General features: G+C 38.2%; 1 protein-coding gene across 1 annotated transcript in view; it reads left to right on the top strand.

Annotated features, from left to right (window-relative positions):
- The window catches only part of PCNX2 (pecanex 2), a 363,956-nt gene that overhangs the window by 284,349 nt on the left and 64,499 nt on the right, over positions 1 to 15,108 (top strand). The window contains 2 exon segments of the mRNA XM_021000480.2: positions 3,196 to 3,254; positions 5,413 to 5,628. Of these exon segments, the coding sequence (XP_020856139.2) occupies positions 3,196 to 3,254; positions 5,413 to 5,628 (275 nt within the window).

Raw genomic sequence — 15,108 nt, 5'->3', positions numbered from 1 at the left:
CAGCGTAGAACATCCTCTATAACAATTCATTAGAGAAAATGGAATTTGAATCCTTCGAATGCCTCAGGTGAATACTAGTAGTTAGTGGATACAGGAGGAAGGATATTTGGATTAGAGTCTGTTTTTAGGTAGAAATATAATGTAAAGCAGGAGGTAACTAGGTTGCCTAGAATCAAATAGCAGACAATAGAGGGGAGGGTTAGATTTGTAATTTCTGCAATTAAAAAGAGAGAATCACTAATGTGATTAGTATCTATGAGGATATAAAGAAGAGAAAGACACCTTTTACTTGGGCTTTTGGGATTCCACCTCCATGGAACAGCATGATAGTACAATAAAGAGACCATGTAGCTGGAGCAAAAGTCAGGCAGGTAGCCTAATGGGATATGCAGGCATTCACATGTCTACCGTTCAGGGAACTGCATTTTTACACACCACGTACAGGAGTGTTAGGCATATGCATTTCCCCTTCCAACAGCAGTCAAAAGATATGGAATTGAAGTTCATGGAATAGTATAGTTGAGGAAGAAATCCAATTACTGAGCTAATTAGCACCTTGGAGTAGTAAGCACCAAATTTACACTAAGAAATCACAGGGGAAAACTCAAGTTATTCACTATAGTTTAAAATTCATCTTCTTAGACAGTCTGGTTGACAGCCAGGGACCCTGGGGCACACAGGCAGTTTAGTTTAGTTATTGTTGAACGGAATTTAACACTGGGAATTCTATCACTTTTAAGAAGAAACCAGTCTTTCGGTTAATAGATTTTTAGAAAGTGTTCTAATTCCTGAAGAAATTTGGTAGATGGTTTGTGGGTTGGCTTAGCTCCTTTCTAAAAGTTATTTATTCTACCCCTAAAAATTCATTTTCCTAGCTTTTATGATAAAAATTAAAATTCTGCTTGAGTAATTTTATGCAAAGATAGGATTCCTATCTTCATTAAGAGGATTTTTTTTTGCTGGAATCTTATGACCTTTTTTATTTTCAAAGATTACTCACAGGAGTCTTAGAAGGGAACAACAGTAGACATTTGTTCACTGGTAACTGCTTGGTTAGGGGAAGGGAAAATCACTGCATTCTTACTAACCCAACTGTCATGCCCATTCTGTGAAGCTCATGAACATTCTTGGTTGTCTGGCTCTTAAATGTTTGAGTGAGTAAAGAGACAGTGAGATTTAATGGAAAGAATGTTGTCTTTGGAGTCAGGTAAGATTTCAGTTTGAATATTTATCTATTAATGCTGCATGACTACTAGCAAATCATTTAACCTTTTTGAGGTTCTGTTTCCTCATTTGTAAAATGGGGAGAATAACAGCAAAGTCAGGCAATACAAATTGATACATTGTCCATAGATGAAAATTAAGCCTCATTGGACTCTTACAGTCTCTTAGTGAGAGATGGGAAACATGCTTCACCATCTACCCACTGAATTCACTATTGGAAACTACATTGGTCAGAGTTCAGTATTTAGCACAGAGCCTGAAACATAATAACTGTTTAATAAATGCTTGTTAGTCAATAGACTGACACCACAATGTTTATTGACTGCTTAATAAAATTAGTGGCAATATCAACTATAAATGATGTATGATGTAACTATTCACCCTTCTGTTTCAGTAAGCATCTAGAATGAAAACCAATTCATAGCAAGATCATCTTTGCCTTTCCACATTCATATGCCAGAGCCCTGGACTTGAAGCCTGGGGACTTCAGTTTGAATTCCAACTCACTATCTTCAAGACCTAAGTCAAATGTCCAACCTCTTATACCCTCAGTTTTCTCATACGTAAAATGGCAATAATATTTTACCTTTCAGGCTTATTGTGAAAATCTATTATCAACCATAAAGAATTATATAAATGTGTATCATTGTTATTGTTATTTATTCTTTGTTCAGTCCTGTCCAACTCTTCATGACCCCACTTGGAGTTTTCTTGGCAAAGATATTGGAGTGGTTTTGTCATTTTCTTCTCTAACTCATTTTACAGATGAGGAAACTGAGGCAAAGAGGGTTAAGTGACTTGCCCAGGGTCACATAGCTAGTGTTTGAGGTCAGATTTGAACTCAGGAATATGACTTCAGGCCCAACATTATCCACTGTGTCATCTAGCTATTTTATCTATTATTATCTAACAAGATCATAATATATTTTTGGTAAAAAAAATTTTGTTTTTATTAATCTGTGAGGTTAAGGAAAACCTATGTAGAAAGCATTTAGAACTCAATTCAATTCATTTGCATTATTTTCTGGCATTAGTCGTAAAATAGCATCACTGTGTATGCCCAGGACCCTTAGACTGGGCAGATGTTTTAAACTAGGCCTGACTCAGGCTGATCTGATGTTTCACTTTTGAGACTGGAATGAAATGACACACTCATAGACCATCTAACAGTTAACAAAAGGTAGTTTGTTTAGCTATATCATGAAAAGAATATTCAGGAAGGATACAGCACCTCTTCAGAGAGGTTCGCCACTCACCCCCATTTCTAGATGGAAATATCTGGTCAACAAAATGTGTTGGGTATGTTGACTCACATCACAGTGGAACTTACCAAATTGAAGGGTCACTGACTCTTTGCAGGCTGGCCTTTTAGGTTTTAGGTTACTGCAAATCCATATTAAGTCCAATGGATCCAGCAAGATTCAAGGTCAACTTCCCTTGCCTATTAGGTAGGAAAGGAAAAAAAATGTAACCCAATGTATATGGCTGACATTTCTTCTACCATATTGTATAAAAGTGGAATTTCATTTGCTGTGATGATGTTGACTTTAAGTTGTGATACAAACACTTAAAATGTTCAGGAGATAATACCCTTCAATTGTTAAATTCTTCTATCTCCCAAGCCTTTTTCTCCCTCCACCTGAAAGTGCTTTACCCCACTTTACCCCTGCCAAACATCACCAAACTGGAAGGTAACAAATACTTTTGACTGTTATTACATTCCATGTCAAATTCATTGCAATCTAGAAGATGAGTTCAAATATTGGCTCTGCCACATAGTACCTGTGCAACTTTGGCAAATAACTTTTTTGGTCTTAATTTCCTCCTCTATAAAATGAGGAGGTTGGAAGAAGGAACCTTCTAACTTTAAATCCATGGTGTGTCCCACCTCTTAAGGTAGCAGCTGGCTACTGTAATTTAAAAAACTCTCATTGTGACTTCCTTTTTTTTACTGGTTTGTTCCCTTCTCAGCACAAGACGAGTGGACAACTCAAATACAAGGCTGGCAGTCCAAATTGAAAAAGATCCAGGTATGGCAAGAACCTCCTTTTCCCCTCTTCGGAAATGTAGATGGGTTTTTGCTGGGAACTCAGCAAGGGAAATTAGTTCATGTTGTTTTTAATAATCATTGTGGGAACAAAGCACATTGGGGAAAATATGTTTAGAATAAAATAAAATTCTGCAAGAGGACTGATTAAACCCCCTTATTTGGTATGGAAATGCATTCATTGGTTATTCTGAATTGATTAGGTAGCTCTTGAGTAGTGAATAACTTTGTTAATCAAGATATTTGAGTTTGTAAGTAGTAAATACCAAACTTAGGCAGCAAGTCTTGAAATCCAATTGGTCTTTAGTCATACAGTACCTTGAACAAATCAGAATTAAGTTGCTCTCCACAGAGAAAACTTTCCTGATTCCATGGCCTAGAGTCTACAAAAGGTCCCAATATGAAAACATGTTGTTTTTCCTCCACAATTTGTCTCTTTCAACTATCTATTTATTCTTCTTCTTTTCCTTTCTCCAAAGAGCAACAAAATCTTCTATAACCTGTGTCCCCAAATTCCAAATGTTCTCTCATCCACACCATCTCTCTTTAAGCATTCATGATACCAGCAAAGTAGTTAGTGCCCAGGAAGAAAAAAATGTATCTGGTATGTTGTCTGTATCTGTATAGCCTGTGTGCCTAAGGGCTAGGATATGATGATTTGAAAATACCTGAATGGGTACTCACCTGGAAATGTATGTCTGTTGAGCTTTAAAAAAAAAAACAATGTAATTCCGTATCTAGCAAGTATGGTGGATCAATGTCTTTGAATCCATGAAACTATGTAATATCTACTTCAGCTCTGATCTCAGCTCTTACATATCTGTGTTATCCTCAGCTAACCACAAATGCTGCCCCATTGTAACTGTAACAGTGATAATATTATCAAAGTATTTTAAGTAAGGGATAAAGGTCTGTTTATTCTGGTGCCCATTGTTTAACATATATCTTCTAGTCTCTCTATATATTACCTATTTGTATATATTATCTATATAATAAAGATATATTATCTATAGATGTATATATTTCATTATATATAGTTATATCTATATCTCTGTATATATTTGTGTATGTTATATAGATATCTATATAAACATCAGCAATTGAGGATAACTAAGACTCCTTTGAGTCTCTTATTCTAAGCACCACGGACTTTCAGCAGGCTTTATATAAGCCTCTGACTATAAGCTGTGAGTCACTGTAACAAATGAATGCAGTAGTCAGGTCAAGCAGGAAATGTGTCAGGGGCTTTAGTTATGTTGATACCTTATGAGGTTATGTGACACTGTCTCAGCTCATAGGAAATTTATTTCATTTCATTAATCATAATTAGGCTATAAATGCAATCACACCTTAATTCCTCTCTTTATTGCTTCTGGGTGTCGGTGAGGACATTCATATGATGATGTTATTTTGTAGATCAATTGAGACATTGATTCATGGTGATGCCAGTGCTTAAGTTAGCCTAAGGATGAGAAAGAATGAAAACCCACTCAGAAGCCCCAGGCAGGCATTAGGTGCATGTTGTTTGTGTGACAGGGTTGTCTCATGGAATACAGCTCAGGCTGCACTGCATTTGTGATCATTCCTTGAATACTCAAGCCAAAGCAGATTCTGAACTTCAGAGGTAGCACAGTAAGGTAGCAGAAGCAGTACTAGATTCAGAGTCAGAGATTCTGGGTTCATTCTGACCTCTGCTACTTATTACCTTTGTGACCTCACACAAATCCCTTGAATTCTCTATGTCTTTGTTTTCTCATCTGTAAAATGAGGGAGTTGGATTAGATAGTCTCTAAAATCCCTTCAAGCTCTAACTTTCTGATCCTATGAATTTGCACTCTCAGAGAGCTTATACTCTGAGAAATTGTTATGTATGTGATATATGACATATGACATTATGTATTGTTCATTACAGCTATTAGGGTGGGAGAGGAGCTAACTTATGAGCTATGGTGCAAAGATCACACATTTATAGGAACACTTTACTCTAATAAGCTCAAAATGTTTAGTAGGCATTATCTAATTCATGGAATGCATGGAATCCTCTGTAAATTCTAAATTCTTTGCATATAATTATTTGACAGAATGTAATGCATAAAAACATTCAACTGAATATAATTTGATTCTTATGATTCTTCTTTAAGGAAATGATGACAACAATCTGAATTCCATCTTCTATGAGCATTTGACAAGATCTCTTCAAGTATCTCTTTGTGGAGATTTGGTTCTTGGGCGCTGGGGTAATTACAGCTCTGGAGACTGCTTTATTTTGGCTTCAGATTACCTCAATGCCTTTGTCCACCTAATTGAAATTGGAAATGGTCTTGTTACCTTTCAACTTCGAGGGTTGGAGTTTAGAGGTAAGAATTTTTCTTAAATTTTATTTCTGTCTTTTGTTTTTATATGACCTTCATTTCCAAATATTTCCTTTCCCATTTCCCTACTTGGAAAGACATCATTTAGGAAAGGAGAGGAAGAATAAGACAAAGAAGAAGGTAAAGAAGAAGAAGAAGAGAAAAAAGGATTTCAGCAAAGCTAACACATCAAATGAGTTTGACAGTGTGTATATATATATATGTATATAAAGTTCCCCCCTCTGAAAAGAAAGGGGGAGGGAGGCAAAATTTAGTTTCTCGTCTCTTCTTTGGCTCCAAGCTTGGTCATTATAAATGCACAGTATTTATTTGGGGTTTTGTTATTATTCTTTCCATGTGTTTTAGCCATTATGTATATTAGAGATAAGGATTTTTTTAAGTATCAGGAGTACTTTAAAATCACAAAAATTTAATTTAATTTAATTTAAAATAAAAATATTTAATTAAAATCCAAAAAGTATTGGATTCACAGCATTGATAAGAAATAATCATATAAGAAAGATTATCAGAGTGACAAAAAAAAAGCACAAGTATCTCTCTTACTAGGGGAGAGTTAAGGTGATAAGATTGTAGCATGGACTTTCTATATTCCTGTGTTACACACAATCCATCAGATAGTTATCCCCTTTCTCCAATAAATCATGGGAAAGTGGTACTCTGACATGTCTGAGAACTGACAGTCATATAACTAAAAAAAACCCTATCAATTTAATTGCTTGAGCAAATATGACCCATTGTTAGTTGGCCATTAAAGGCTGTCAGCCCACCTTTCCCATTAATATGAACCAAAAAAGATCGAATTTTAAATGTCATGAACCAAAATAAGATTGTGAGATAGATGTGTATATACATGTATGTAGTTATAACACTGATGCCCCATCCTTCATAACTTAGTTCATCTCTATATACTTTTAAAATAGGGCAATAGAACTTTGCAGTAATGTAATATTTGGGAGCTCTCCACTCATGTTAGTATTTTGAAGCCTCTCTGATTTCATCTGCACTCCCTCTACCAACAAAGATCATAAGTTTATCACAGTTCTAGAGCTGAGAGGGACTTCAGAAGTCATGCGCCCTACCCCTCTCATTTGGCATATTAGGAAATCAAGGCCCAAGAAGGCTAAATGCCCAAAGTCACCCAGAGAGAATGTGTCCAAAGTGGGTATTTAACCCAGATCTTCCTGACTCTTTGAGGCTCACTCTCCATCTACTATAAAGTGGTACTTCTCATTCAACTTATTAACATTTTAAAATAAAAAGGCAACTGCGTGAAACAGTGGAAGGAGCATTAGACTCAGACTCAGGAAGGCTTGAATTCAAATCCTACCTCAGGCACTTATTTGCTGGGTGACCCTGGGCAAGTCATTTAACCTTCCTCTACCTCAGTTATCTCATCTGGAAAACAGAATGATAACAGCATTTACCTCCCAGAGTTGTGAGGATAAAATAAGACAGCATCTGTATAATGCTTTACAAACCTTACAATACCATATACATACTAATTTTTGTCATCATTATTATCATTATTACAGAGGCTGAGAAGCATTATTCCACAGTAGATAGAGAGAGGGCATCAGTCAGGAAGATCTCGGGGAAGAGGAAGAGGGAATACCTTGGACCTTTGGACGTGATGCTATGAGTAGACACTCTGGGGACGTGAGGTCTATGCTAGAGAGAGAGTAAAATGGAGCTCAGCCAGAAAAAAAAAAACCCTCATCTGAAGTATAGCACGTGGAGGTTGGGGGGTGGCATAAGAAGTCTGGATCTAGTTATCTTCCTATTTTAACTAATTATTTTCAGTCAGTAACTATGTGTTAAGCTTAGTGTTTCCTCACTACCAAAAACATCAACATCCTTTAGGCATCCTGAGGCAATGACTCAGTCCTCTCATTCTAGCTAAACTATGATTTGAAAGTTAAAGCTCAATTCAAAGGCAGAGTGGTACATCTTCAGTATATGTATTTATGTAATCTTAGAAGTTTTAGAAATCTAATTTAGATTATTATACCTGCATCATTATATTGTATATTATGTCAACTAATATACATGTTTATGTATCTTATTATTACATGACATTAAGCATTTTTATATTTTTATTACAACTAGACTCTATTATACTAGATTAGAAGGGAATGACGATGAGCATTCAAAGGATACTCATGTTGTTCAGTTGTTTCAGTCATGTCCAACTCCTTATGAGCCCATTTGGGGTTTTCTTGGCAAAGATACTGGAGTGGTTTGCCATTTCCTTCTCCAGCTCATTTTACAGATGAAAAAAAAAAACCCAAAAACTGAGGCAAACATAGTTAAGTGATTTGCCCAGCGTCACACAACTAGTAAGTGTCTGAGGCCAGATTCGAACTCAGGAAAATGAGACTTCCTGAGGCCCAGCACTCAATCTACTGTGCCACCTAGCTGCTCCCAAAGGATAGTCAAATAATAGCTAATAACTAACATTTATATAATGTTTACTGTTGAGGTTGAGGGACAAATGTTGAGGTGCGTGGTGTATATATGGTGGAGTCCTCTTGAAAGAATTTACTCAGGCTGTCTCCAAATCAAGTAAAGGCATTTATTCCCAATAATACACTAAGTAGGCTCTTCCACCCCTTAGGAGAGATGAAGCCTAAGGGAGATCTCAGCTTAAAGGGGGGCAGCTCTTTAAGGGAGACAGTCCCCCCCAAGGGCCATACCCCCCCACCCCCAAGGAGACAGCTGCTTCAGGGAGATGGCTCCTTAAGGGAGATGCCCACTACCAGGAGAAGCTAGGGATTCTCAAAGAGGAAAAACCTGCATTTGGTGGGGAGATGAGGTAACCAGGGACACTTAGGCAAGGGGGCAAAAGTAGTTCAGTTTCAAGCATATCAAGGCACGTCATTATTCCATTGGTCAACCCAGAGCAGAGGGGTGAGGAGCCCAAGTTACTTTACTATTTCATTAACCTGACTACTAGAATCCTCTTATCTCCTAAAGTGGCTTTAAGTGGTACTTGAGATAATGGGCTTCTCATTATCTAGTTTGTTTGACTTCCTCATCTCTCCCCTCAAGAAGTAGGTGCCCATATTCATTTGGGAAAAAGGGCAAGGTCAAGCATTCCTCATTACTTACTATGTGCCAGGCATTGTGCAAAATACTTTACAGTTATTATCTCATTTGATCTCACACCAACACTGGGAGGTAGGTATCATCCCCATTTTACCGAAGAGGAAACTGAGGCAAACAGAGGTTAAGTGACTTGTTCAAGGTCACATAGCTAGTAAGTGCTGAGGCTAGATTTGAATTCAGGTCTTGATGACTGCAGGCCTAGGGGTCTATTCACTATACTATCTAGAGGTAGAAGAGACTTTGGAGACTAGACAAAGATCATTTTACAGATGAGGAAACTGAGGCTTATATGATTTGTACAAGGTCACACAGTTAGCAAGCTTCAGAGACAGTATTTAAACCTAGTTCCTCTGATGCTGGACCCAGCTATCTTTCCATTATATCAGTAATTCTTTGGGGGGCTAGGCTTCATCTAGGTTGTTCCTTCCTTCCTTCCTTCCTTCCTTCCTTCCTTCCTTCCTTCCTTCCTTCCTTCCTTCCTTCCTTCCTTCCTTCCTTCCTTCCTTCCTTCCTTCCTTCCTTCCTTCCTTCCTTCCCTTCTTCCCTTCTTTCTTTCCATTCCCTCTGTCCACATAGGGTATCATACCCTTACCTGCAAGTGCTCTGCCCAAAGAGAATATAAATTTTAATCTTTGAACCTTTTTTTTTCTTTCTTAAAGACTAGCCTTAATCCCAAATTACTCTGACTCTCATTGATTGGCCAACAATAGGTTCCCAAGCCCTACTTGGTCATTGTTTGGGCCCTGATTGGCTCAGAATGAATGTAAATAGCAATTGTTTCTATTTTGGCCAGAAACCCTAAAGGCTGGCCCTCCCAGATAGATTTTTTTTTTGACTAGGTAAAGAGGCCATTTTCTGCCTCATTTCTTATTAAGCCCTGATCACTGCAAGGTCATTGCCTCAGACAAATTGAGACCTGGGAAAGACTTTATCTTGAAAAAAACAAGATCCCCCACTGCATCCTGGGCCATCTCTAGTTGCTCTGATGAATATCTGGCCACTGGACCCAGATGGCTCTGGAGGAGAAAGTGAGTCTGGTGACTTTGCACAGCCCTCCCTCACTTAAATCCAATCTATTTGCAAATCATGCATCACCTGCCTGGTGTCCTGGTTCTCTTAAAGGACAAACAACAACTACAGATCCTTCTATAAATGTTAGGAAATAACATGGGGAAGAATTATCTTCTAAATTTCTGAATCTTAGGTATCCCCAGTGCTTATCCACTTTCACTGACTTCAAAGGAGTCCATGAAGCTAGCCAGTTTAATCTGTCAAAGTTGATGGAATGACTTAAATCTTTTTCTCCTTAGCTTGCTTTTCTTTCAACAAACCTGAATGAATCCATGTGTATGGGAAGCAAACAAAGATAATTAGATTGGAGGTGTAGTTGCTTGATGGAATTCTTGCATGCTTTTTCTTACTGTCAGGTGTCCCTCACAGGCTTTCCTCTTAGTCCACCAAATGAAGCATTATGCCTCACTTGAAACTTCATTAAATGAAATATGGAAGGAGGCAGGGATATAATTGCGTGAAACAGATATAATTGTGCACAGTAGAGAGGTAGCTGTTCATGTAATGCTGAGATTGCCCAGGAGGCTTTCCCTGTTATCACTGGTTTATTTCCCTCCTTCCTCCAAAACAGAACATTAATGTGGCCGGACTGTAAGGGTTACGCAGGCAAAAAAAAAATGACGTCTGGAGGAAAAAGAAGGCCTGTTAACCTGGTCTGGACTTCTCCCTACTGGGCAATATATTTTATTTTTCCTTGCTTTATTGTACCTTATGACAACTGTGAAGAGTACATAGTTTTACACAATCTTACTTTGACATTTACGGTAGGATGAATGCACTAGGATTTGTTGTGTTTCGTAGGTTTATGTTACATATGGAAGGACTTGCTTTTCTTTGATCTATTTGACTATATGTCTAATAGCCCTGTACAGCTTTCTACTTTCTTCTCACTTCCCCATTTCTCCAAACTGAACATTTTATTTGGGTCCAATGGAGCCCACTTTAGTGTAGCCCTGGACTATCAGAGTAAAGGTATTATGTCAGCAATATCACTTGTCAGCATTTTCCCTTTGAAGAGCACATCCAGCCCTGAAATGTAACCCTGACACTGTCAGAGTGTCATAATTTCATTCACCCCTCAGTATGTTCCTCACTTGCTTGGGTTTATCGTTAGTTTCCTTGATCCATTGGCTTAGCTTGATGATTGCCCTTGCTCACATGTATGTCTTAACTTAGCCCACCCTCCTGTCACTCCTTTCTGCTTGCTCCATTGGTGTGATATTTCTGTGCTTTAGCCTCTAGTTTGTTGACTACAGAATCATGGATCTTGAGCTTAAAGGGACCTTAAAAGTCATCTAGTCTAAATCCTTTATTTGGTACATACAAAGAAACCGAGACCAAGAATGACTTGCCAAAATCAAACACATAATCATTTTCAGAGATTTGATTCCATCTTAGGTACCCTGACTCTAATCAATCAATAAGCATTCATTAAATACTTCATTTGTGACAGGCACTGGGGACATACACATAAAGAATGAAGCAGTCTCTACTCACAGTGAGCTTACGTTTCTAATGGGGGAGACAAGAAGTATTTATTCAATATATATACAACATAAATGGGGGAATAAAGTGAATACATAAAGAAATAGATGAAGTAGTTAAATACAAGATAGTATGGCTAGGAGGGCACTAGCATTTTGAGGGATCAGTAAAGGCTTCATACAGAAGATGGTGTCCATGGTGTCTGAGTTGCATCTTAAAGGAATAAGGAACTCTGTGGGTCAGAGATTAGAAAGGAGTGCATTCCAAGAGTAGAAAACAGCTTGGCCAATGAGACTTAAAAGGTGGGTCTAAGCTAGATTGTATAGGACTTTAAAAACTAAAGAGAGCAGTTCATATTTTATCATGAAGGTAATAAGAAGATACTGGAGATGATTGAGTAAAAGAGTTACCTGGTCAGATTTTTGCTTAAGAACAATTACTTTGGCAGCAGTATATAGGAAGCCTGGAGGAGTGAGATTCTTGAATAGGAGAGACCATTAGGAGGTCAGTGCAGTAGCTGCATGAGCAGAGAGAAGTGATAGGACAAAAGAAATGTTTAAAAGTAGAAATAATAAGATTTGGCTACTGGTTGGATATGTGGAATGCAGAGAGTGTGGAGTCCAGAATAATGCCAAGGCAACGAACTAGATACACTGGAAAAATAGAGTGCCTTTGAAAAAAATTGTTGTTGTTTGTCCTTTGTTCTCGAAGAGGACCAATGACAAATGTCTTGTGTCTTGACTTGTAAGTAAATTGGATTTAAATGAGGTACAGCTGCACAAAGTCATCAGCCTCACTCTCTCCTCCAGAGTCATCAAAGTCCAGTGGCAGCTTTGAAAGAAACAGGGAAGTGTAGACAAGGGAAATGCTTAAGGGGAAAGATGATGAGCTTAGTTTTAGATATGTTGATTTTAAGATGCCACCAGGAAATCCAGTTTGAAATGATCAATGGACAGTTCTTGATTTGGGACTGATGCTTGGGGGACAGATGTGGGAAGATATGGTATAGATCTGGAAGTTATCTGAATAGAGGCGCTAATTAAAACCATTAAGCTGATGAGAGAATTTAGAGGGAGATTGTAGGAGAAAAAAAAAGCACAGGATAGAACCTTGGAAATTACACATAGGTAGAGGGTATAATGGGTAATGAACAAGCAAAGGTGACTGAAGAGTGGTCAGGGAGAGGCAAACCAGAAGAGAGTAGTATCATAACAAAAAGAGGGGAAACAGTATGCAGGAGGAGAAGGCTATTGTTATTATTGTTATTATTGCTTTTTATAATTATAATTTGTTGTTGAGTCATTTTTCACTTGTATCTAACTTTTTATGTCCCCATTGGGGTTTTCCTGGCAAAGATACTGGAGTGGTTTACCATTTCCTTCTCCACTCATTTTACAGATGAGGAAACTGAGGCAAAGTTAAGTGACTTGTTCAAGGCCACAGAGCAAATAAGTATCTGAGGCCAGATTTGAACTCAGGAAGAGGAGTCTTCCTGACTCCAAACCTAGTGCTCAATCCACTGTACCACCTAGCTGCCCCACAAACAAAAATAGCTGGCCTTATAAATAGTGATTTGAGGTTTATAAAATGTTTTTTATAAATTAGGTCATCTGATTCTCACACCAGTCCTGAGAGGTAGGTACTACTATTATCTCCATTTTATAGATAAGGAAACTGAAGCACAGAGTTATTAAGTGACTTGCCCAGGCTAACACAGATGGTAAATATTTGAGGCAATATTCAAAGTCAGATCTTCCTGACTTCAAGTTCTGCTCTCTGGCCTCTGGGCTGCTGCCTGGCCACTAACAGTGGTCTACAATATCAATTGTAGCCAACAAGTTGAGAAAGATTAGAACTGAGAAAATACCATCAGATTTGGAAATTAAGAGGTTGTCAGTAACTTTAGAGTAGACTTCTTCAGTTAAAGGATGAGAACAGAAGATGTCTCAAAGGGCAAAGAGTGAATGAGAGGAGAAAAGAGGGAAGCAGCAATTATAGTTAAATTTTCAAGGAGTTTGGCTCATAAAAGGAGAGATCTAGGATGATAGCTTGAGAGAATGGAAAGGTCCAGTGATGGTTTTATTAAGGATGGTGAAGACAGGAATGTTTGAAGACAGTAGGGAAGGAACCAGTTGATAAGAGAAGTTGAACATTTTAGAGAAAAGAGGCACGACTGACTTCACATTCCAAAATTTTTTTCTATTGCATCTAGCCAGTGCTCTGAGTATGGCCTGCCTTCTCTAATTAAGACATTTTCTCATCTCTACCTTTATATACAACCTGTGATTTTACCCTTGTCTGCCTGAAGCAGGTAAACCTGGTTTAGAATGCCTCCTTGTATTCTGCCTCCAGTCACTAATTTCACTAGCTCAAGGGTGGCAGGAAATTAGAGGGTGAGCCAGTAAAAGTATGGTTTGCTCTCATTCAAAGAAAAAGCATCTCACAAATAGGTGAATTCACAGGAGTCAAAACTCTCTGATTTCTTCTCTGGGTTGGCTGTTGCTAATAATTCAGCATGGAAGTCTGAATCTAAAGCAACTCTATTTATATTGAGGGAGTTGAAGTGAATGATTAATGTGGATACTGCTGAGATAGCACAAGCAGGAGACAAATTTCATTTAAGGAGCCAATTTTTTCTACTTTTCTTTTTCTTTTAGTCTGGGCATAGCGAAGGTCCCAGAATAGAAACTCCATTGCTTCTTTTGTAGTGCCAGAGAACTGGGCTGCAGTGTTACAGGACTTCAGTGGTCTTTTCACTTTGAGATTTTATGAGTAATTCTTCCAACTACCAAACGTTATGGGCTTTTTAAAGAAGCCATTCAAGATTTGACAGTTTAATAATTGTCTTTAAATATAAGTCAGGGTAACAAATAATGAACTCCACAAGGAAGGGCAGTGATGTGAGAGGCACCAGGTTCAAAGTTACTCAAAGGAAATTGAATCTGTTGGATTTCACATCACATTACAATGTCATTCATTTGTGTAGGTGGAAGCAGAAGAATAGAGCGGGGAGAGTTGATTATCAGTTCAGTCATTTCTGATCTCCCTCAGTCAGCTACTTGGAGCAGGTGGATGGGCTAACTCTCCTGTAGGGAGAGGCTAAAGAGCCAATATCACTAGCACTGTCAGCAGAGATGGGTAATGCTTAATAGCAAAGAGAGCGACTGGGAAAACTCAACCTGCGATAAGCTACCTCAGGAGCAAGGAAGGGGCCAAAAAGACAGAAGACACTGGAAGAGATATAATTAGGAGGAATGTGAACATAGTAAGAGGGACAAAAGAACTCAATGATATTTATTGAGTGCATATTAATAGTGTACATTCTGACCAATATGGGGCATGCATAGAAACAGAAAAGGCTTCCCTCAAGTCTGACTGACAAAACAAGAGATAAAAGAAAGTCATCATTTCATCAGGATCGCATAGTGGAAATTGGCCATGTTCAAAATCTGTCACAGCCAGGATCTGGGGAATACTCTGTGGTTAATCAGATCTCATAAGTGAAAAGGAGAGGTCCAAAGGCACCAGGGCTTATCACAGTAAGCATATATCTCTTGCTAGCACAGGCCCCCCAGATGTTACGCCTGCCTAGACAAAGCTGTCTTTGTCCCTACTCATATGCTGCCAAATAAAGCTGGAGGAAATCATGAAACTGTACTGACTGTATCCACTATAAATGTATGTATGTTATATAATCTCACCTATAGTAAAGCAATCCTTTTACACCTTCCTAATTGACTCTCTATCCTACTCATCACACTAGTTTTTTGCAACCTTTTTATCCTTCCTCAAAACTCTCTTAGC

Source organism: Phascolarctos cinereus, unplaced genomic scaffold, assembly GCF_003287225.1.
Source record: "Phascolarctos cinereus isolate Bilbo 61053 unplaced genomic scaffold, phaCin_HiC Scaffold_5;HRSCAF=322, whole genome shotgun sequence".
NCBI lineage: Eukaryota > Metazoa > Chordata > Mammalia > Diprotodontia > Phascolarctidae > Phascolarctos > Phascolarctos cinereus.
The sequence above is the reverse complement of the archived record's forward strand: the minus strand, read 5'-3'. Positions and strand labels throughout refer to the sequence as shown.